This window comes from Macaca mulatta, chromosome 6 (assembly GCF_049350105.2).
Source record: "Macaca mulatta isolate MMU2019108-1 chromosome 6, T2T-MMU8v2.0, whole genome shotgun sequence".
Taxonomy (NCBI): Eukaryota; Metazoa; Chordata; class Mammalia; order Primates; family Cercopithecidae; genus Macaca; species Macaca mulatta.
In genome coordinates, this window is record NC_133411.1 from 170164322 (window position 1) to 170186101 (window position 21780).

At 35.3% G+C, this 21780-nt stretch overlaps 1 protein-coding gene across 2 annotated transcripts in view; it reads right to left on the reverse strand.

Moving 5' to 3' along the window:
* Positions 1-21780, reverse strand: part of GABRB2 (gamma-aminobutyric acid type A receptor subunit beta2) — a 260765-nt gene that overhangs the window by 16951 nt on the left and 222034 nt on the right. Inside the window, exon 9 of one of the 2 annotated variants that reach the window (NM_001168328.1) lies at positions 19817-19930. The exons of the other annotated variant lie outside the window; for it this stretch is intronic. Within the exon in view, the coding sequence (NP_001161800.1) occupies positions 19817-19930 (114 nt within the window). The remainder of the gene's footprint in view (positions 1-19816; positions 19931-21780) is intronic. 2 annotated transcript variants of the gene reach the window in all.

The window sequence follows — 21780 nt, forward strand, 5'->3', positions numbered from 1 at the left end:
TATGTCCTCTTAAAACAATGAACCTTCCTATTATTTTGATGTGAAGACATTTAGGAAATAGGAACATCCACTATGTAGCTGTAGGAACAGTGACAAGCACAGAGGACAGGAGCAGTGGACAAAACAGACAGAGATTATGGCCTGAGCACAGAAAGGTGGAGGCTAAAGGTGGCCTTGGGCCTTCATAAGGGTAGGGTCAGAGGGAACACAGAGCTGTCGGGCCTATGGATAGTAAGGGGAAGTTAGAGGAAGCCCCTATGTCTGCATCCGCACAACAACTCAAGGCATCTTATCTTTTCCCTCTGGACACATTCTGTTAACTTTACAATTTTCTGATTATATATTTTAGGAAGAGCTACTGAAACAAGAGGGTCCCATGTTAGAATAATCTTACCTCTGGACTGCACAAACTCTTAAGGTGACCCTGTAAAAATTCACATTTTTGAGGGGGCGGTAAAGCAGTCATATCATATTTAAGAATATGAGCACTGAAGCTGGGCTATCAGGCTAAAAGCTGACTGGGTGAAAGTCAAGGTCACAGAACTGTGATCTATGTGAGATCCTTAACCTTTCTAAGCCTCAGTTTCTTCAATTGTAAAAACAGGCAAAGTACTATCGTTTTATTACACTATTGTGAGAATTAAATGAGATAACTCACATAAAGTGATGAATCTGATAAACTTTAATTATTATAGAAGAAGGCAGGGAGGAATTGTGCTTGTGTTATGCAATAATCAGGAGAGGTTTGGAATGGTAAACCAATTCTTTACTCAAACAGCTATGTTGTGACAGAGGGCAACAGAGCAGCTGCTCAACTTCTCTTTACAAAGCAAATGAATGCATCAATACAGATGTGCTTCTCTTTGTTACAGCCCTCTGGCAGGGAGCTTCCTTTAGGTCTGTGGTTGTATAATCATCTAGTTTCGGTGTCAAGAAATTATCTAAAGTTGAGACCTTATATTCACAAGCCTAAGGAAAGAGATTGAATAATGATGTTTCTTTCTGATACTTAATTTGGAGATCTTGTTTGATTTTGTATCCTCATAGTGGGCAGAGGCAAGAGATAACTGAAAATACGTCATTTTGTTATCTTCCACCAGGGTCAGTCAGAGTTTGGGAAGGGAGTGCTTGTAGTCATCAGCAGAACTAAGCTTTCAGGTTTATTTCAGGCTTCACTTACTGAAGAGAAGTAAGTCTCTTTTTCTCCCAATTAAATGCATCTATAAAGAGAGTTTCATTAAGATGATAATGTTAATATAAAATCACATTTTGTAGATGGTCTTTTGAAAGTAGCATCCTGAATTCCCGTGTAGATAAGACCATTTATACAGTTTCTAAAGTCTCGAAGACATGAGGTTTGGAATCGACTTTGAATGCTAGCTCCTCTGCTGATTAGCTATGTGACCTTGGGCATGTTCCATTGCTTAGCTGAGCCTTCATCTCTTCATCTTTCAAATGAAGTTCTATGACCTAATCTTAAAATGAGCAAATGTTATTTGTAGGGATGTTTTAAGACTGAGAAAAAAATCACATTCTTTTTGGTGAGATAAGATAGTTAAGGAGCCTACTCTCATGTCTGACACACATGGGGGTAGGTGTTAGAAGTTTTTTTAGATGTGTAACAAAAGGTACCCATTGCTATTGATACTTGCAACTTTAAACTTCTCTACCTGAGAGAGAATTTATAAATTCATTGATTTATATAGACAGGTAAGACTAATTCTTTATATTTTCTCTCTAGCTTCTCACAGTGTATGTTGTAGTTGAATCAATCCCATTCGTGGCGACAATAGTTGAGACTGACCCCGTGTTTAGGTGCAGGCCTGATTGTTTTAAGTCAGTCTTGGTACCTCCCCTCCCTTGCCAAAGATTGGTTCAGGAATGGGAAGGACTATATCAACTGAGCCAATGAAATGAAAGGAGAAAAACATTCCATGCTAATGGATACGAAGAATCAATATCATTAAAATAGCCATACTGCCCATAAGCAACTTATAGATTCAATGGTATGCATATTTAAGTACCATGGATATTCTTCACAGAACTAGAAAAAACTATTCATATAGAACCAGATTCCTAAAGTACCGAAAAAGAGCCCAAATAGCCAAGGCAATCCTAAGCAAAAAGAACAAAGCTGGAGGTATCACTCTACCCAACTTCAAATTATGCTATAAGGCTACAGTAACCAAAACAGCATGGTACTGGTACAAGAACGGACACATATACCAATGGAATAGAGGACCCAGAAATAAGAACACACACCTACAACTATCTAATCTTCTACAAACCTGACAAAAACAAGCAATGGGGAAAGGAATCCTATTCAATAAATGTTGCTAGGATAACTGGCTAGCCATATGCAGATGATTGAAACTGAACACCTTCCTTACACTACATACAAAAATTAACTCAAGATGGATTAAAGACTTAAATGTAAAACCTAAAACGATAAACACCTGGAAAACAACCTAGGCAATACAATTCAGGACATAGGCACAGGCAAAGACTTCATGACGAAGACACCAAAAGCAGTAACAACAGCAGCAAAGATTGACAAATGAGGTGTGATTAAACTAAAGAGCTCCTGCACAGCAAACAAAACTATCAACAGAGTAAACAACCTATAGAATGAGAGAACATTTTTTTAAACAATGTATCTGGCAAGAGTTTAATATCCAGCATCTATAAGAAATTTAGGAAAATTTACAAGACAAAAATAAGCAACTCTATCAAAAAGTGGGCAAAGTACACGAACAGACACTTTTCAAAAGAAGACATACATATGGCCAAAAATCATATGAAAAAAAGCTTAACATCACTGATCATTGGAGAAATGCAAATCAAAACCATGATGAGATACCATCTCACACCAGTCAGAATGATTATTATTAAAAAGTCAAAAAACAACAAATGCTGATGAAGTTGTGGAGAAAAAGGAATGCTTATACGCTATTGAAGAGAGTGTAAATTAGTTCAACCATTGTGGAAGACAGTGTGGCGATTTCCCAAAGACCTCAAGACAGAAATATCACTTGACCCAGCAATCCTATTACTAGGTATATACCCACATTAATAAAATTTTTTCTATTATAAAGACATATGTACATGCATGTTCATTGCAGCACTATTCACAACAGCAAAGACATAAAATCAACCTAAATGCTCATCAGTGATAGACTAAATTTTTTTTTAAAAGTGGTACATATATACTCTAGAATATTATGCAGCCATAAAAAAGAAAAAGATTATATTCTTTGCAGGGACATGAATGGAGCTGGAGGCCATTATCCTTAGCAAACTAATGCAGGAACAGAAAATCAAATGCTACATGTTCTCATTTATAAGTGGGAGCTAAATAATGAGAACACATGGACACATTGAGGGGAACAACACACACACTAGGGCCTTCTAGAGGATGGAGGGTGGGAGAAGGGAGAGGATCAGGAAAAATAACTAATGGGTACTAGGCTTAATACCTGGGTGATCAAATAATCTGTACGACAAACCCCCATGACACAAGCTTACCTATGTAACAAACCTTCACATGTACCCCAGAACTTAAAATAAAAGTTAAATAATAGAGAAATGAAAGGAAAGGTTTCTTGAAGGCTTTGTATAAAAATAAATCTCCATCTCTCTTAGATATAATTGGAGAAACATGAAGCCTTATTGCTACTGGAAGCCACCTTATCTCAGAACAAGAAATCATTAACAAGATTTCTGGCTAGCTTGTTTGTTTCTGTCTCTCTCTTTCTTCACATGCCTATGCATGATTTTTCATAGGCCAGATACATTAAAGGTGAGTGGAAAATTAGAAGAGCCTCATTATCACAAATTCAAAATTGCAATCATTTTAGTTAAAATTCAACCTAGGACGATGGCGCACACACACACACAGATTTTTAATATTGATGGGTGCAGCACACCAACATGGCACAAGTATACATATGTAACAAACCTGCACGTTATGCACATGTACCCTAGAACTTAAAGTATAATCATAATAAAAAATAAATAAATTAAAAAAAATCTTTTTCAAAAAATAATAACCTTCAAAGAAAGTTTAAAGTTATTCTACAGTGTTTTTAACAAAAATGCCCTCATGTAAGTCCCTTATGTTTTGTCTAACTGCTTTCATATCTTTGATCTCCTTGCCATCTACACCATTAGAATATATTTGATATACCAGGCATGGACTTCCTCATCTCATGGATAATAAAACTAAAGATCCAGATAAATTTTTTTTTCCACAAAGGTGCAGAGCTTTTCAGAGACTTAGCTAGGCTGAGTAACCCTGGCTTCTTGAAATCAAATTGGATTCTATGGCTGCCAATAATAGAACTGAAGAAAGATATTTTAAAACAGCTTCACACGCAATCTGTGATTCAAATGTGCAACTCAGAAAGAGAAATCTAGATTTATATTCCAGCTTTATTTAGTTCTAGTTCTACCACTAACTTGCTTATGTGACCCTGAGCAAGTCACTGAAATTTCTGGGTTTCAGTTTCTGTATGTGAAAGCGAAAGAGCATCTTCAGGTAGGTTTCCTGCTCTTAAACCTGTGGTAGGCACTGCTAATTGACCAGTTGGTTTCAGATTCAACTACTGAATCCTCAGTGTAGTTCTCAAGGCAGCAACCAAGAGTCATGCTGAGTTGGTACTTCAGGTGTAACTCATTTACATTTCCTAGGATGGATCTTTGCTATTTAGTTTAGTCCACAGATCAGTCACTTTGGCATCTCTGGGAAGTTTGTTAAAAATGCAGAATCTCAAGCCTTACCCTAGACCTACTGAGTAAGAATCTGTATTACCATAAGACCCCTAGGTCATTTTTATGCATGTTAAAGATGAAAAAGCACTGGACTAGATAATATCTTAGATCCCTTAAAGTTATAAAAGTCAATGACTATAGGATTTATAAAACAGGTGTTATGGGGAGGAATTTTCCAAGAACTTTGAAGTGTTACGGGGAGGAATTTTCCAAGAACTTTGAATAGCTCTCCAAGTCTGCTAAATGGTCTTCATCTATTTGGTGTAGGGTAGAAGAGTTAATCTGTAATGTGTGTGTGTGTGTGTGCGCTCCCCTTTCAGAATGCTAAATCAATGTCAACCAAGGTACTGACTATACCCTCAGGGGAGTCTAAGATGCAGAGGGAACTATGAGTTCACCTCAGGCAGGGATGCCTCATACAGCTGCAGTCTGGTGGTTTCTGTGAGTTTGGCCAATTACACGGTGAATTACCCCAGTGAGTATTTGTCAAATGCACCATCCGCTCTCACTCCTCAACTCTCTTGTTAGAATTGCTGTTAATTTGACACAGCCCTGTCAAATATCTCTCTCTTTCATTCTAATACCAAATTACTCTTGGCTCTGAAATCTGAAGATGACGGCAGACAGTGAAAGTTGCTAACTTTATAAAACATAAGCTGCAAGTTGAGTTGGGAAATTACAAAAATTATAAATTTAGAAAGATAAGAAGGAAGATCAACCCCAGCTGACAATCCGATGCTTTGCCAAAGACTAAAATCTCAGCTAGACTCTGGGTCAAATATTGAAAACTATCAAAACAGAACAAAACAAAACAAAACAAAACAAAAACCTGGGTTCAAATCCCAGGTTTGCCACTAACTATCAGTGTGAATGAATACGTTACTTTTCCCTGGGCCTCAGCTTTTTCACGTCAGTTAAATTAGAGCACATCAGTAAAATTGAGAGTATATCACCTAGTGAACCGACAAGATTTAAAGTTTTGTGAGCATCGAGTCATTTTGGAAATTTGCCGAAATATGTATTATTAGGCAATCAGAAATTCTGATTCAGCAAATCCAGGGATGAGGGACTTTACATTCATAGATTGTTGATTCTGATGTTACAGTCTGAGAGTGACCCTCTCTATAAAGTGCTGTTATGGGGCAGTGGACAGTAAGAGATAACCAGAGCACCTGGCCAGCTCCTGGCTTTATGTAAGCTCTTGGTAAACGCTAGCTTCTGGAAGACATCATTAGCAGTCCAGATAGTGGAAGTGGCTTGCTCAATTTTACACTGTGGGTAGGAGAAGGGATAGAACCTTTTCTACTGCACCAGAATGGTTTCCTGTGTGCCAGTATTTTTCAGATCAGCTATGTTGGAACAATGCCAGGGACTGAGGAACGATGCAGGTCAAGCTGTTATGTCCTGTCAAGTCAAGGAATGAGAAGCAGTGCTGCAGAATGAGCAGGCTGTACTGGAGGCCTGGAATAGAGTCCAGTGTTTGTTACATAACTGCTCTGTGACCTTAGACTAGTAACTCCCTCCTCTGGGTATCAGTCTTTTCATTTACAAAATGATAGAACCCTTTAAACGTCTTTCCAGGGTTAAATTACTGTAATTCTGCGGTAGACACATACATCGTGGTTGGACTGAGCAGCTCTTTGCGCCCCTCCCCACTGTGTTTTTCTTGACATGGAATGTACCTTTTACTGTGTGAATCTTTCCCTCAACATGCGTCTGAAGAAAACTCCTCGGTCCTCTGAAACTCAGCAGCACATATTATCTGTACCACAGACTATTCATTCCGATTACTGATTCAAAAAACACCACCGAGACAGTGGACTGACTGTGCCGTTAGACTGAGAGCCAATGCTACTGAATTTAGAAACAGATCTTAGGAAATGGGAGAAGTCAGAGGTCTGCCCTTGTGAACACTTTCCTGGTAGGTATCAACTTCAAAGTTTCCACCTCCCAAATGGCAGCTGCTGTTCCAAGCACTTCCCCTGTGCTTCTTCATGTGATCCTTAAGAAATCTTTCCGGGGTGGAACTGTAAGCCCCCTTTTACAAATGAGGGAACTGGGGCTCTGAGAGCTTCCCTATCCTCACATAGTGATTAATGGACAGTCTTGGGGCTTAGATTCTGGGCTGTCTCCAATCCATAATCAAATAGGTTTGATTATGTTTAAGACTGCCCGTACTCTTAACTGTTGGCTTGGTCTCCAGGAGCCGTGGTTTAATAAATATTTGCTGATCAACACATTTGTGATATGCCTCCCAAACTTTCTTTGTGAGAAATGCTTTGTGTTATACTGCAGCTGGCTATGTCAGGGGAGCAACGTGCAGTTGAAAGGCTCTCACGGGAATGCAGCCCACGTCTGTGGCTTCAGAGACCAACATTCTCCACTAAACAACTGAAATCAACAATCCCGGATCCCGGACTAAGGAAATCTGAAATCCTCTGTCACATGTGAGGACTCAGTATTATAGTGTGCTTTCAAGGTGACAGCTGGGGTTAGCAGGCTTGCCGTCTCACGGCTCATCAATGCTTAATCTGAGCCCTCTTTAGGGAGCCACAGTAGGTACCCTCTGACTCAAGGTAGGATGCCTGCTTTAGTGCCCTTGAAACTAGTCCAACTTCCAGATGTTCTCTGCAGTAGAAGCTAGCAGAAGTGTTGAGAGGCAAAGAGACAGCTTGTTTATTGCTCAGGGAGATTTCAGGATTATGTCAGGTCCATTTTTGTTATGTCTCCCTAGGTGTCCTTTGCCAAAACTAAATAAGCATCAAGTAATCTTGCAAACCTCTTCTCAGCAGAGGCCATACGAAGTTCCTAATTTCTACAGGAGAACAAGACTTGCTGGAGGTATTATACTTGTTTTGACAAAATAATTGACTATTAATAATAAAATGTTGATCAAGAATTAATGCCAGCCCTTGATTCCGGAACAAAGCTGTTCATGGAAAAGTTTCTCTCTCCCCCGTTTTCTTGCCTTCTTGCTTCCTTCCTCCCTTTGTTCTTTACCTCTCTCCTTCCTTCCTCTTCTTTCAATAAGTAGTCCATAATCTTTCCAGAATTTTCTCAGCGAGAACTACTTTCACGATACCAGAATTTCCTAGGATTTGCTATCAATATATTGACAGATAAAAAAGGAAAGAAGGAAATAAATTAAAGGTTAATAATATATGTAAGCCTCATCCTAACTTTGGGGGCTTTAAAAAGGTAATCTTTAAGATTGAAAACTATTGCACATTTTTCCTTAAAGGCTATGTTAATAATCTACTAGAGGTGGGTTTGGCTTCTGGAAGTGATCTAGTAATATGGTAGAAGTATGTTAGTGTTATTGTGTTTCAAATTCTAGAATAAAAATTGGGCATAAAAATAGGCAAAATATTACTGCATGCTTTGAAAAAAACACACAGCGTTACATATAAACTTTTTGTGATTTATTATATTTGGTTTAGTGCTGAGCTAGGTATTCTGACAGAATAAATATATTTACAAAATTTAACTCATTGATTGTGATTCTCATGCTTGGAAGAAACCCAGTTGAAAGAAAATTAGTCATAGTTAAGTCTTTCACTCTTTGCAGGGCAGGAGATGTCCAGGTTCACTGAATCAGGTGGGATTTAGAGAGAAACTGACTGCATTAATAAAATACTTGGCAGGAAGATTCAAGGCCTTTGGTCCTGGGAGCCTGTTTCATCAACGACTTCCTAGGTGTTTGTTTTCATTTTCTCATCTATAAAATGGGGATTATATCTACCTTCTGTGTATCTAGTGATAATTGAGATAAATGAAAACTGTATCAGGACACGTTATTATTATAATCTAATGTTTCTGACTGCTTGGTTATTTATTACTTTACAACGTATGAAATATATAATTTTCATTCTAATTTATCCAGGGTAAGAAGCATCCTTTTATGGATTTTTAAATTATCATTTGTTATAGATACATAGTAATTATACATATTTATGGTGTACATGTGATATCTTGATACTTACAATGTGTAATTATCAAATCACAGAAATTAGTGTATCAGCCACCTCAAACATGTATCGTTTCTTTGTGTCGAGAACATTTTAGGTCTTCTTGCTAGTTCGAAATATACAAAAAATCTTTATAGCTGCGTCATTTTTAGGACAGAAATCACGTCCAAAGTACTTTAAATTGTAGCTAACACAAGGGATTATTTTATAATATTGTTTTCTATAGACATTTTTCATATTTCCAAAAGGAAACTTGTTAAAGAAAATAGGTTTCAAGTAACAGTAAGATGTATACTCTGTGTAAGTGTATATAAATTGCACATTAATTAACACTCATTTGTAGTAGAAATAAATGAAAGTAGGTTTAATTGAAAGGAGGTAATGAGACTAATGAAATTCAGGCAAGGAAACAATGAGTATTTTAGAGCTATGTAATTTTGAGGTTACTCGATGAGATCTTGGTGATCACATCCTTATTTTTTGACAGAGGTTGACATTTCCAATATCACATATACGGCTCCTCAGAGTTGAGACCTGAAGCCTGAGACTCCTGAACCTCAGTCTGCTGCACTGAGGTAGATGATTAATTTGTCTTCATGAGGACCCATGTCTGCAGAGCCATGAGCAGCGTTGCTACAGGTACATCCAAGATTGGAAACAAAATATTAGAGGTGCCTTTGGCTAAACATGTCACTGGAATCTTGACTCTCTGGTGACAGCATTTCAAGAAAGGCAGTCAGCATGGGTTTGCCTACACCCAGGGTAGGGCAGTTACTGTTCAGGCTTAACTATTCTTTCTTTTTGTTTATTTTTACTTTCCTTCCTCCTTTACTTCTTTCCTCTTTTTCTATTCCTTGCCTTTTTTTCCTTTCTTTCTTTGTTTCTCTCTCTCATTTATTTATTCATTCATTCTTTCTTTTTTGACATAGAGTCTCACTCTGTCGCCCAGGCTGGAGTGCAGTGGTGCAATCTTGGCTCACTGCAAACAACCTCCACCTCCTGGGTTCAAGCAATTCTCCTGCCTCAGCCTCCTGAGAAGCTAGGATTACAGGTGCCTGTCACCACACCTGGCTAATTTTTGTATTTTTAGCAGAGATGGGATTTCACCATGTTGTCCAGGCTGGTCTTGAATCTCTAACTTCAGGTGATCCACCTGCCTCGGCCTCCCAAAGTGCTGGGATTACAAGTGTGAGCCCTTTCATTCTTACTTGACAGCAATAATCATTAGAAATCACTAGAAACATTTAATGTGCTATTTATACGGTGTTGCAATTATCTTGTGTTATTCCAGTTAAAGGCTATACAAATTGGAAAAAGTAGGAATTTTGTTTTTGCGTGGTTTGTATGTGTGTGGCAGGTGAGTGTGTGTGTGTGCATGAGATAGAAAAAAACAACAACGTAATGAAAAGATCATACTGGCAAGTCAGGCGAGAATATGCACACAGACACACGCTCACACACTTTTGTATTTTAAAAGTGATATATACTGGTAGTAACAATTACTTAATGAGTACAGTGTATGTTATTTGGGTGATGGATAACCCCAAAGCCCTGGCTTGACCATTATTAAAATTATGGATGTAGCAAAATTGCATCTGTGCTCCACAAATTTATACAAATGAAACAAAAACAAACACTTTAGAAAGATATAAAGAGAAAAACAGAAGTGCCCCTACCATCCCAACCCACGTTCCAAATGTAACCACTGGGGAAAATATTCTAAAATAAGTAAATGATGCTTGTGTTACTCGTTTTACTGCTGGAAAAATATAAAGTTGATCATTCTTGCGCTAACAGTAACTCATCATTCAAGATGCATTAAATGCAAAACATGAAACAATAAATTAGCTATTTTAAAAGTCTCAGAAAAATTTAGAAGACCATATGCTTAACCTAGCATTCCAAGAGGAATTTAGCTATTCCAGAAAACTTACAGATTATAATAGAATAAGTACATGGACAATTTAAAAATTAAAAACTTTTCATAGCATGAATGAGAGCTTGGGGAAAAATATCTGAAATACATATATTAATAAATGTTAATATTTTATTATACCTAGAACTCTTGAAACTGAAAACAAAAAAGCCCTTAACAAAAATGGGTGAGAATAAGAATAGGCAATTTACAGGGGAGCCAATTCAAACTGCATATGAATGTATGAAAAAATGCTCAATATTTTAAGAAATACGATAAATACAAGTTAAAATAACAAGATTATACCCATTATAAACTGCAAAGAGCAATCAATAATCAGTGCTGCTGAAGGGAAAGTGAGAAAGAAGGGTCTTAGAGATGCGTAAATCGTTATAATATATATATGAAAAACCGTTGCAAAGTACTGCTGGTGTTTTTTCTCAGGAAGATTGGGATTCAGAGAGTTTTACTTTCTTACATTTTTAACTATTATGTAAATGAAAACAACCATGTGCTTTAAAAAATGTAAGTGGAAAGAAAAAAATATGATCACTGTAAAAGGAAAAGATTTATCTGATAAGATTGGTAAGAGAGAGAGAAAATATATATAGAGAGAAATTAAATATTTTTGCAAGGTTAAGAATACTATCATTCTTTATTTATAGAGTCTGAATTTTCTGCCATGTTTTATCTAATCTGTTTATTAAAACATTTATACATGATTTTTTGCCTTTTATGTATTTTTTCCTATTTTTAGAAAAAATATTTCAATCTTTGACTTATCTAAAATTTAATTTGGAGAAAGGGGTAGGTTAGATATATGGTATTGCATTTAAATACTCCCAAATTGTCGCTCACTGTTTACTGAATAATTCACAGATTTCCAATGATGTGAAATTATATTTTTATTAAGAACTTAAATTTGTTATGCTTCTAAGTTAATTTATGTTTCCTTCACATAGAGAACATTGGGCCAGTGCTATATTACATTCACGGCTGTGATTTTATCAGTCACTGAAACTTCTAGTGCAAAAATCTTCTCTAAAATTTTTCACTTTCTGGATTCCTCACATACATACTTTTCTTTCAAATAAACTTTAGAGTTCTTGGGTCAAATTTCTAAAATAAACCACCAAGGAAATAAAATCAAAATGACATTACACAAAGTTCATAGAATACTTTAGAAAAAACTCATCTCTTATAAATTTTACCTTTTAAAAATACTTTAAAAAAACACAAAGTTTCTTTTATTAAAATCTTATTACTGGGAAAAGGGCTCTTTTCTTCCCTTCCATTACATATTTGTTATTGTTTATATATTCTCCATATAGGAACAAAGTTGTGGGAACTTCCCAAACTTCTCATATTGTTTCTAAGTCTTTCCCAGTTAATTCCCTTTAATTTTGTTTGAATAAATTGTTGCTCTTGTTTGAGAGTAAAATTATTTCTTATCTTTTTCCAATATTCCTTACTTTCCCTAAGGTGATTTTATTAGCTAGTTTTTTTTTTTTTTTTTAATTAAACAATAGTGGTGATGGTGGGCATCCGTTTCTCATTCTAGCCTGAACTGTTCCATCGTAAGCCAAGAGGCAAGAGTCAGAGTTTTTCATAAGACAGGTAGATAAAGAGAAATAAAGAGAGAGACCCAGGTAAGGAAGCATTCTTCACTTTCTAATTTCCTAAGAGATTTTAAATTTATAACCAAGAAAGAATACTAAATTTTTGTTAATTTTTGTTAATGTCCTTTTTGGTATCTATGGAAACGGTATAATATAAAAATATAATAAATATATTTTATATACATATATATAAAGTTTTTCACCCTTTCAACTCATCTATATGGAAAATATTGCCCTTATGATCTGAAATAGCACTCTGTGGTTATGATGTAGTTTGCTTTCTGTATTTTGTGGATTTTAGTTGAAAAATTAATTTCAAAAAATTTTCCCCACTAATGTTCACCAGTGAAGTGGATCCATTGTTTCCTTCACATACTTTTGTTTTTGAAATATAGTTTTGGTACCTTATTTATGGTATGTGACCATCAAAATCATTTGGAAGTTTTTCTTTCTCTTTGCTATTATTTACAATATTTTATTTATTTATTTATTTATTTATTTTTATTTATTTATTTTGAGACGGAGTCTCACTCTGTCGCCCAGGCTGGAGTGCAGTGGCCGGATCTCAGCTCACTGCAAGCTCCGCCTCCCGGGTTTACGCCATTCTCCTGCCTCAGCCTCCCGAGTAGCTGGGACTACAGGTGCCCGCCACCTCCCCGGCTAGTTTTTTGTATTTTTTAGTAGAGACGGGGTTTCACCGTATTAGCTAGGATGGTCTTGATCTCCTGACCTCGTGATCCGCCTGTCTCGGCCTCCCAAAAGTGCTGGGATTACAGGCTTGAGCCACCGCGCCCGAACGATTTACAAGATTTTAAATACCACTAGAGGTATTTGCATTTTCATGTTTGATAGAATTCATTGTTGAAATCTTCTGGCCTAGATGCTCTTTTAGAGTGGGAGTTATATTTTTCTGTCAATTTTGTTTAGTTCATCTTTGGTTAATTGGTCTGTTTTTCTTTTCTCTTTCACCTAGGCTAATTTTTTTTCTAATTCATATTTTCTAAGGGTGTCATGAATTATATAGTCACATTTTCTAAGATCTTTGCATAGTTTTCTTTTAATTTCCCCTCACTGTTTAATTATTATGCTTTTAAAAATTACTGCTTTGGTATATTCATATTGTCTTCCTCTTTGCTTCCTTAATAACCTTTTCCTTTATCGATTATGTCTTTATTTTACTTGTGGGTTATTTTATTTTGATTTTCTACTTTGCTAATTTATAATTGATCTTGATTTTTCCTTCTGCTTTATTTAGGTATTTTTTTGCTCAACTTTTTCTAACTTCTTAAATTGTATGTGTAATTCAGTTTTGAAAACTACTTGCTAGAAAGATGTTTTAAGCTATGGCCATTTCATTGTTAACTAATTGAACCACATAACTGAGGATTAATTATGTAGTATTTAAAATTAATATTATTTTCTAAATGGTCTTCAATTTAATTTTTATTTTTATTGTATCTTTGACACGTGACTTGCACATAAAAGAGTTTTTACAAATAGTAAATTTTATAATTATACCACTTAACATTTCTGTCATTTCCTCCTTTGATTTCCTATCACTTCAATTTATTTGGATGTATTTTTATTTGAATTATATGATTTATAATGATCATATCTTTATTTGGGATGGTAATTATGATTATAAAACTATCTCTTGGTTGTGATACTTTTATCTTAAATTCATCTTTATGTAGTAATAATGATCAATTCTCAGCTTTCTTCAGATTTGTAATTGCCTCATTTGTTTTTTCCCATGACTTTATTTAGAACAGTTTCTAATGCCTTTACTTTAGAAATATCTCTATTAAAAAGCATTTTGTTGGGCTGGTTGCTAGATTCAATCTGAGAATCTATTCTTTCCATAGATGAGTTGATATATGCTCTACACAAAGAAGCTTGGCCTTAATTTTGTCATCTGAATTTGTGCTCTAAATTAGCATTGCAGTCATCCTTATTTCTATTTCTGACATCAAGATTTAGCTACATCATCTGCATCTTTCTTCATTTCCTTCAGGTTATGAAGGGTTTCTGTAAGATTTATTATCAGTTATTACATCTTCTACTATAATGGTCCTCAGGCTGTCATGCTGTAGTGTATACCACTGAAACCTGGGGCATAGAAAAATGTAGATTACTAAGCTTTCCCCACTAAAGATTTTGATCTATACTGTCTCAGCTAGAATCTACTTTTAGGCAGATGTCCCAAGTGACTGTCATGTTGGCAATCTGCGACAGATCCCTTGAGAAACACTGTCATAATGGGAATCTATGTTATCTAGGCTAATTTTATTATTAATCTTTAACTTCTGGATTCATAAGCTCTAAAAATAAAAGAGTAAATACTAAGTTCTTGTTATAAATTAGCAAACAAACATCTCCTCTCTCCTCAAAAATACCACTGCATAATTTTAATTTATATTATAAGATTATTTCCTGTTTCACTGTTTTTACACATATTTAGTATCTAGTTTTTAAAATATTTCAATTCGGTTTTATTTGGAAACCTTAACTCCTGGACGTGTATAGCTTTAGTTCTACACGTTATCTTTTTATTCTTATTATTATTATTATTATTATACTTTTAAGTTCTAGGGTACATGTGCATAACGTGCAGGTTCTACACATTATCTTTAGTTCTAAATGTTAGCATACCGGTCTTTCCTGTTTCAAAGTTCCTAATTTTGACTACCTTTTACTTGAGTCTAGATTGTTATATTACAATATTATTTCCCACAAATAAGGACTCATAGATGCTATTCCTTAATGCCTTGCAAATTGAGGATAAAGTATCTTTCATTTGTCATTATGAATCAATAGTAATAACTTAGGTTATACTTTCTCCCCTTCAGAAACTTTTAAGACATTTTCCATTGTCTAACAATATTTAATACTGCTGTGGAGTATATTAAAAGCTAACTTTCTTTTCTCCTTGTAGGGCATTCACTTTTTCTTACTGGAAGTTCAGTAATTTCAGAGGAATATAATAAGTAGTTAAATACGTTGTATAATTTTTAATCTTGGAACCCATTACATCCTTTTAAACTTGTTATACATACCTGTAAATAAATTAATTAATGCAATTATTAATTAATTTCAAATGGTGCTAATAGGTACAGCAAAACTTTTCCAGGGAACAACCTGGTAATTAGCGGGATTAATTACTTTCATTACATATATGTACAAATACAGAACGTACAGCATAGTAGTTAAGTATGTAGGTTCTGTAGTCATATTTTCTGTTCAACCACTGCTTAGCTACCTAACATTAAGAAAGTTAATCATGTTCTGCGGGTCTCAGCTCACTACTCATAAGAATATAATGATAACAATATGGGGTAATAATAAACACTGACGTAATATATGTAAATTGTCTAAGCACGTAGTAGGTATTCAAGAAGAGTTTATTATTGTTATTATTATTAATATTTTGAGATAGAGTCTCCCTCTTTCACACAGGCTGGAGAGCAATGGTGCAGTCTTGGCCCACTGCAACCTCCACCTTTGAGGCTCAAACAATTCTCCTGCCTCTGCCTCCCTTGTAGCTGGGACTACAGGCATGTGCCACCATACCCAGATAATTTCTGTATTTTTTCTAGACAGGATTTCACCACATTGCCCAGGCTGGTCTTGAACTCCTAGGATCAAGTGATCTGCCTGCCTCAGTCTCCCAAAGTGCTGGGATCTCCAGGTGTGAATCACTGTGCCCAGTGAAGAAGTGTTTATTATTATCAGCATTTTTATAATTAGATTCTGACATTAGACTTAAATATTTTTTTCTATTCCATGTTTTCCATTCTTTGCTAACATTAAGGTTCTGCATGGTTGATCCACAGTACCTGTTCTGTATATTTATTATGCTTCTTCTGAGAGATTTTTATCTCTAAAACCTTTTCCTCTGCATTTGGCATGATTTACTACAACCTGAACTTTGTGTTACTGCCTTGATTTTTTGGCCCAACTGATTATCTTTCTTACTGTTTTAGATTGATTTGTTAGTTTCTATAAGGATTGCTTTGCTTTCGTTTTCCCTCTTTTAATCTCTTCTTGTTTATTATTTTATTTTTGATTTTTGTTTCACATATTCTTTCAATTTTGGTGAGAAAATATTTTGTTACAGGATGTTTTCATTTATCTTGAAATATACTTTTTAAATATACTTTTGAGATACTTTTAAACACATTTTTAGTATCTTGAAATATACTCTTTTTTTTTTTTTTTTTTGAGATATTGTCTTGCTCTGTTGTCCAGGTTGGAGTGCAATGGCGTGATCTCAGCTCACTGCAACCTCCAGCCCCCGGGTTCAAGCATTCTTCTGCCTCAGCCTCCCTAGTAGCTGAGATTACAGGTGCCCACCATCACACCCAGCTAATTTTTTGTATCATTAGCAGAGACATGTTTTCACCATGTTGGCCAGCCTGGTCTAGAACTCCTGACCTCAAGCGATCCGCCCGCCTCAGCCTCCCAAAGTGATGGGATTACAGGCCTGAGCCACCGCGCCCGGCCAGAATATACTTTTTAAAAATATAAAGGTCATTATCTGTCTTTTGCATGTTGAGGTCTTCTCCTTGCCTTCCCCATGTGGTAGTTTTCTCACATAGTTGTGACACTGTTTCTTTGTTTAGATGCTTCATCTTGATGGAGACATTGCTTCTGGGTTTTCCATATGTTCAATTAAAATTTAGATAGATTTCTTTTGATTCTGCTTGCACTAATTACTGGACTTGCTTATGCATCTCTGCATCTTTGCAGAGCCTCAGTTTGAGATGGGTATTGATAGTTTTTATTTTGTTTTTCTATTGCCATTTTATTATTTGTGGCTTTTGGAAAGAGAATAGATACTACACACGGGATTTTGGATTCTTCTCTCTCTCCTCTTTTCCAGCATTTATCACAATTGGACCAAGTTAAACATGTTTTCTGTTTCTTCCTCATTTGTGGGAATGCAAGGTAATTGTGTGCATATACACTGTGTGTATGTGTTTGTATGTGGTGTGTGTACTACCACACTCTGAGATGGCTATTAGGTATGTAAACTACTATAGAACCTTCCTAGGGAACAACCAGACAATATATATCACCACTTTAGAGTCATATAACTTTGAACCTAGCAAATCAATTTTAAGAAATATATCAGGAACAATGGTGTGTAAACCTGTCAGCAATGTGATGTTGATTTTATAGTTGTTTATAATGGAAAACCACTTAGAAACAATGCAAACATCAAACAATAGGTGCTCATTGAATATATGTTAAATAAATTATGGCACACACATTCAATTACATATCTTATAGCTATTAGAAATGGTGTATACTTAAAGATATGAAAAGGTAATTAGGAAATAACTGTATATAGAAGATTAGAATATGATTTTTATATAAAAATATGTCATTAAATGTGAATAAAAGGCAATGTTGATAATGATTATATCTGTGTGGGAGTGTGCAGGTGATTTTCACTATCTTTTGTGTAAATTTAAGAACTACCATGAATTTGTTTTATAATCAGAAAAATAGCTATAGAACTAAATAAAATCTAGGAAAGATACACAATCCCTGCCACCATCTCCAGAATAATTACAACTATTTTTTGAATGTCCTTTGCCTGGTACTACATAAGGCTGTTAGTATAATTATTTCACTTATTCTTCTCGGCAGCTCTATAAGACAGAAATTAGATTTTTAGTTTTCAATTGAGGAATTAAAGCTTGGAAAGGTTAAACATGTCTAATGTCACACAGCTTATAAATGACAATGCCTGAATATGAACCCAGTACATATAACCATAAAATCCACTATTCTTCCCAGTACCTTTTGCAATTGTGACATATATCTTGATGCTCTTACAGGTTACAAGTTTACTAGAAAGCTCGTTATTTGAACTTTCAAATACTAGACTTTATTTCATAGTGTGAACCTAAAAGAGGACTCAAAGGACAGCAGAAAGACATACCCAACATAGAAAAGTATAAAAACAAAAGACATTAGAATTCATATTTCAATTTATAAAATTCATTTTCATTGAACATATTTGTTAATATGACACTTTATGAGATAGAGGAAGAAGTCTTAACAAATTAGTGTTCAAATCATAGGATAAGAGAGTATTAACTCTTTCAAGCCATCAACTGAACAATTTAATGCGCCAATGAGCAAATTTTCAAAATATCCTCATCATCTGAGGATATCCTGAATTTTCATGTGGTTTTATGCAGTCTTTACAACAATCATGTAGTGTGTTTGATTTTGGTTTTCAGAAATACAGCCTTCTTCAATCATTTTCATCATAAATCCAACTTTCATACATATTTTCTTCTACATAATTAACAATCGACCCAGAATAATGCCCAATCAAATCAGTCTACTTTAATTTCAACAAGAGTAACTAAAGTTAAAAAATAAGGACAGCAGCAACAACATAAATGAGATAGTCTGAGAGCACAGACATAGTAGGTGATGGAATGTTTAGGGGATTGGAACAAAAAATAGTGATTAACAAAATTTCAAACATCTCTTCTGTAATGTAATTATTACTATTTACTAGACTTTGCTACTATATAACACAAGTAATGAAGTCAAAAAGTGACAAAATCCAGAACAAAGAAGCAATTCAGTAGCTTATCCATTTTGTCCCCTACCCCAAAGGCAACAACAATGATGTATTAAAGATTCTGGAGTCAAAGCCACAAAATTAAAGGAGAGCCTTATACTTAGAATATATAATAATGGAAGCACTTCTGGCATCAAGTCCTCATAGAACAGATTCACGAATATCCAATATCATTTGCTAAACACTGGAGTTGAACAAGTAGTAGATGATAGGGTGGAATGGTGACAATTATCTTTTTCCTCCTTCAATTTGGAAAGCAATATGAATGACAACTTGCCAATTAAGATCACCAACACATGAGGATTCAGAAACTAAACTATGAGTCAAAAACAGGCTTTCTTTAGAGTTCATTTAAGTCAAGAGTTTTGGTAAGCAACAATGTCAATTATTGGCTTTTATCTGTCATTATAGTAATGATGAGCCTGCCAATACAATACCTATTTGTAAAATAAATAACAAGAAATCAACAAGGACTTGATGCAAGCGTAACATTCTTAGACACAAGTTAGCAATGTAGACAAATTTCTGAATTCTGAGCTAACCAACAAAAGGAATGATTAATTCTCCACCTACTCAATCCAAAGCATCTGAAAAAAACCAAGCACAACAACAAAACTAAGAAATAATGATACTCTTGTCCTCTCAGGACAAATGAAAAGAATTCTCAAAATACGATCCATTAAATTTCTTTCCCTAACACAACAATAATTCCTGAGCGAAACACCAAAGCTTAGGTTCACCAAAGCTATACTGAAAAACTAAACCTAGGAAAGCCCCACAAAGGTCTCCTGAAAAAATTTTAACTTATCCCCAAGACTCTGTGGATACATGTTCATAGGTTATCCGCAAAGACCCCACACATTTTTTTAAGGGAACAGCTAAACAAATTGGCCCCAACAGAAATACAAATAAATGGATTAAAAACTGGCTATCTAACCGTATACAGAGAGAAATCGTAATTGGTAGTCCGTCTAGTTGGGGAGAGGTTTCCAGTAGGGTCCCACAAGGATCGATATTGGGTCCCATTTTGTTTAATATCTTTATAAAAAATCTGGAAGACAAAGTAGAGAATGTGCTAATTAAGTCGATTGATGCTACTAGATTAGGCCTGATGGTTAAAGTAAATTGGATATAGATAAATGCTACTGGTCTTTAGAAATCCTTTAGATCAAGGCTAACAGAGAATGGGAATCTGAATAAGTTTTTAAAAAATGTTTTGTTTTTTAAAAAAAACATCAAATTCCAAGCAGTAGAAGTAAATTGATTGAAAGTATCTTAGTGGCTTTGCATTAGAAAAGATTACGCACAATGGATAAAGACAACACAAAGAGTCACAGCACCCACGAATGCAGAATAAAGAACACTCTGAAATGGAGATCTCTGTGGTGCAGCTTTAGTTAGAAAACTGTTGGCTGCAGGTGCATTTGATATGTGCAAGTACCATGGTGGTAAAAAGGTAAGAATAACTTGATTCTCAAATATACATGTTTTTAGTATTTGGCAGAAAAATAAACAAGGAAACAATATAAAGCTTAAAAGAAAAGTAAAGGGAGTTGAAACCTAAAGCTATGGGCAGGAACAGTGGGTGAAATCAATCAAAAGCAAATTCCATTAGGACACACACACATACACACACACACACATGCACACACACACCACTAGAAGAATGCAAGAGAACATAGGAAAGACTCTCCTAGCATTAGAATAAAGATCATGTTTAAACTACTTCAAAGGGCACTTTGGAAAAAATATTCAGTAGACCTCATGTTGGTTTAAATTTTATTTTTAAAATCTTAATACAGTACTACTTGTCGAATGAAGACAACTGTGAAAGTGACACTTGCTTATAAACTTTCATGTGCAGGTAGCTGGGATTTTTCAGGTGAAATCAACTGAGTTGGAATATATAAACTAACATGGAATTAACTTTTCAGTTTTTGTTTGTTTGTTTTTTATTTATTTATTTTTTTTATTTGCCAGCACACTTGTATGTACACTGGAGAAGGATAGAAAAATCCAGATCAGAACTTTTAAATGCTTGCTATGCGACCTTGTCTATTTCACCTTCTTTAGGCACATAGGCTTTTACGTCGATGAAATGACAGGATGGAAATTATTTAAGAGCTGCAAATTCACTTATTAAAACAAAAACGTAAGGGAAGCTAATACAGAAAAGAGGCTGAAAAAAAAATGCGGCAGTATCTGCTGAATCAACACTGGGCTCCCACCTAGGCAGGCTTCCCGTTTTCAACCCTGCCTGACCTCAGGACAGAGCATGTGTTCAAAAACCACTTTCAAAAATCTGACACACTCCTTCCACCTTTAGGAAATCACCAGAGGAAGGTGAAAAATTTAATCCCACTCCGATTTTCCCAGAGCAGCCAACACTTAGCTGATTATAAGTGCTTGATCTTGGAAAAAAAAATAACTATAGAATTACAGTTGAAAAGAAGGGACATTCTTGATAAGAAATGGGGTGGTATTATTCATGATGCTGACACAAAAGACAGCACCACATAATCAGGAGCAATGTGGACCTCCTGTAACATTGCAGGCTGGGTGAACAAAGAAACAGTGAGAGTCTGGAAAGCTTGATGGTCAGCGTTTTGTTTTAATCTAATCAAAATGCGTTGTAGGTTTTCTGCTCTGAGAAATAACTAATAAAGTTTGATGCAGTTGATTTGCTATAGATTTTACAGCTAGTACCCTTTGAAAAATGATTTTCTTGATTTGACTTTAAAACTTCTAACACAAAACTTTCGCCTCTAAACAATACTCTGTTTTAGGCAGGTTGCTGCATTCCACATGGTAGGGCATGTAGAACACATACGCAAGCATCACCAATAAGTACGGGGACTGCACATTTTATTTTAAAAAGTAATAATGCTTACCACTTACTGT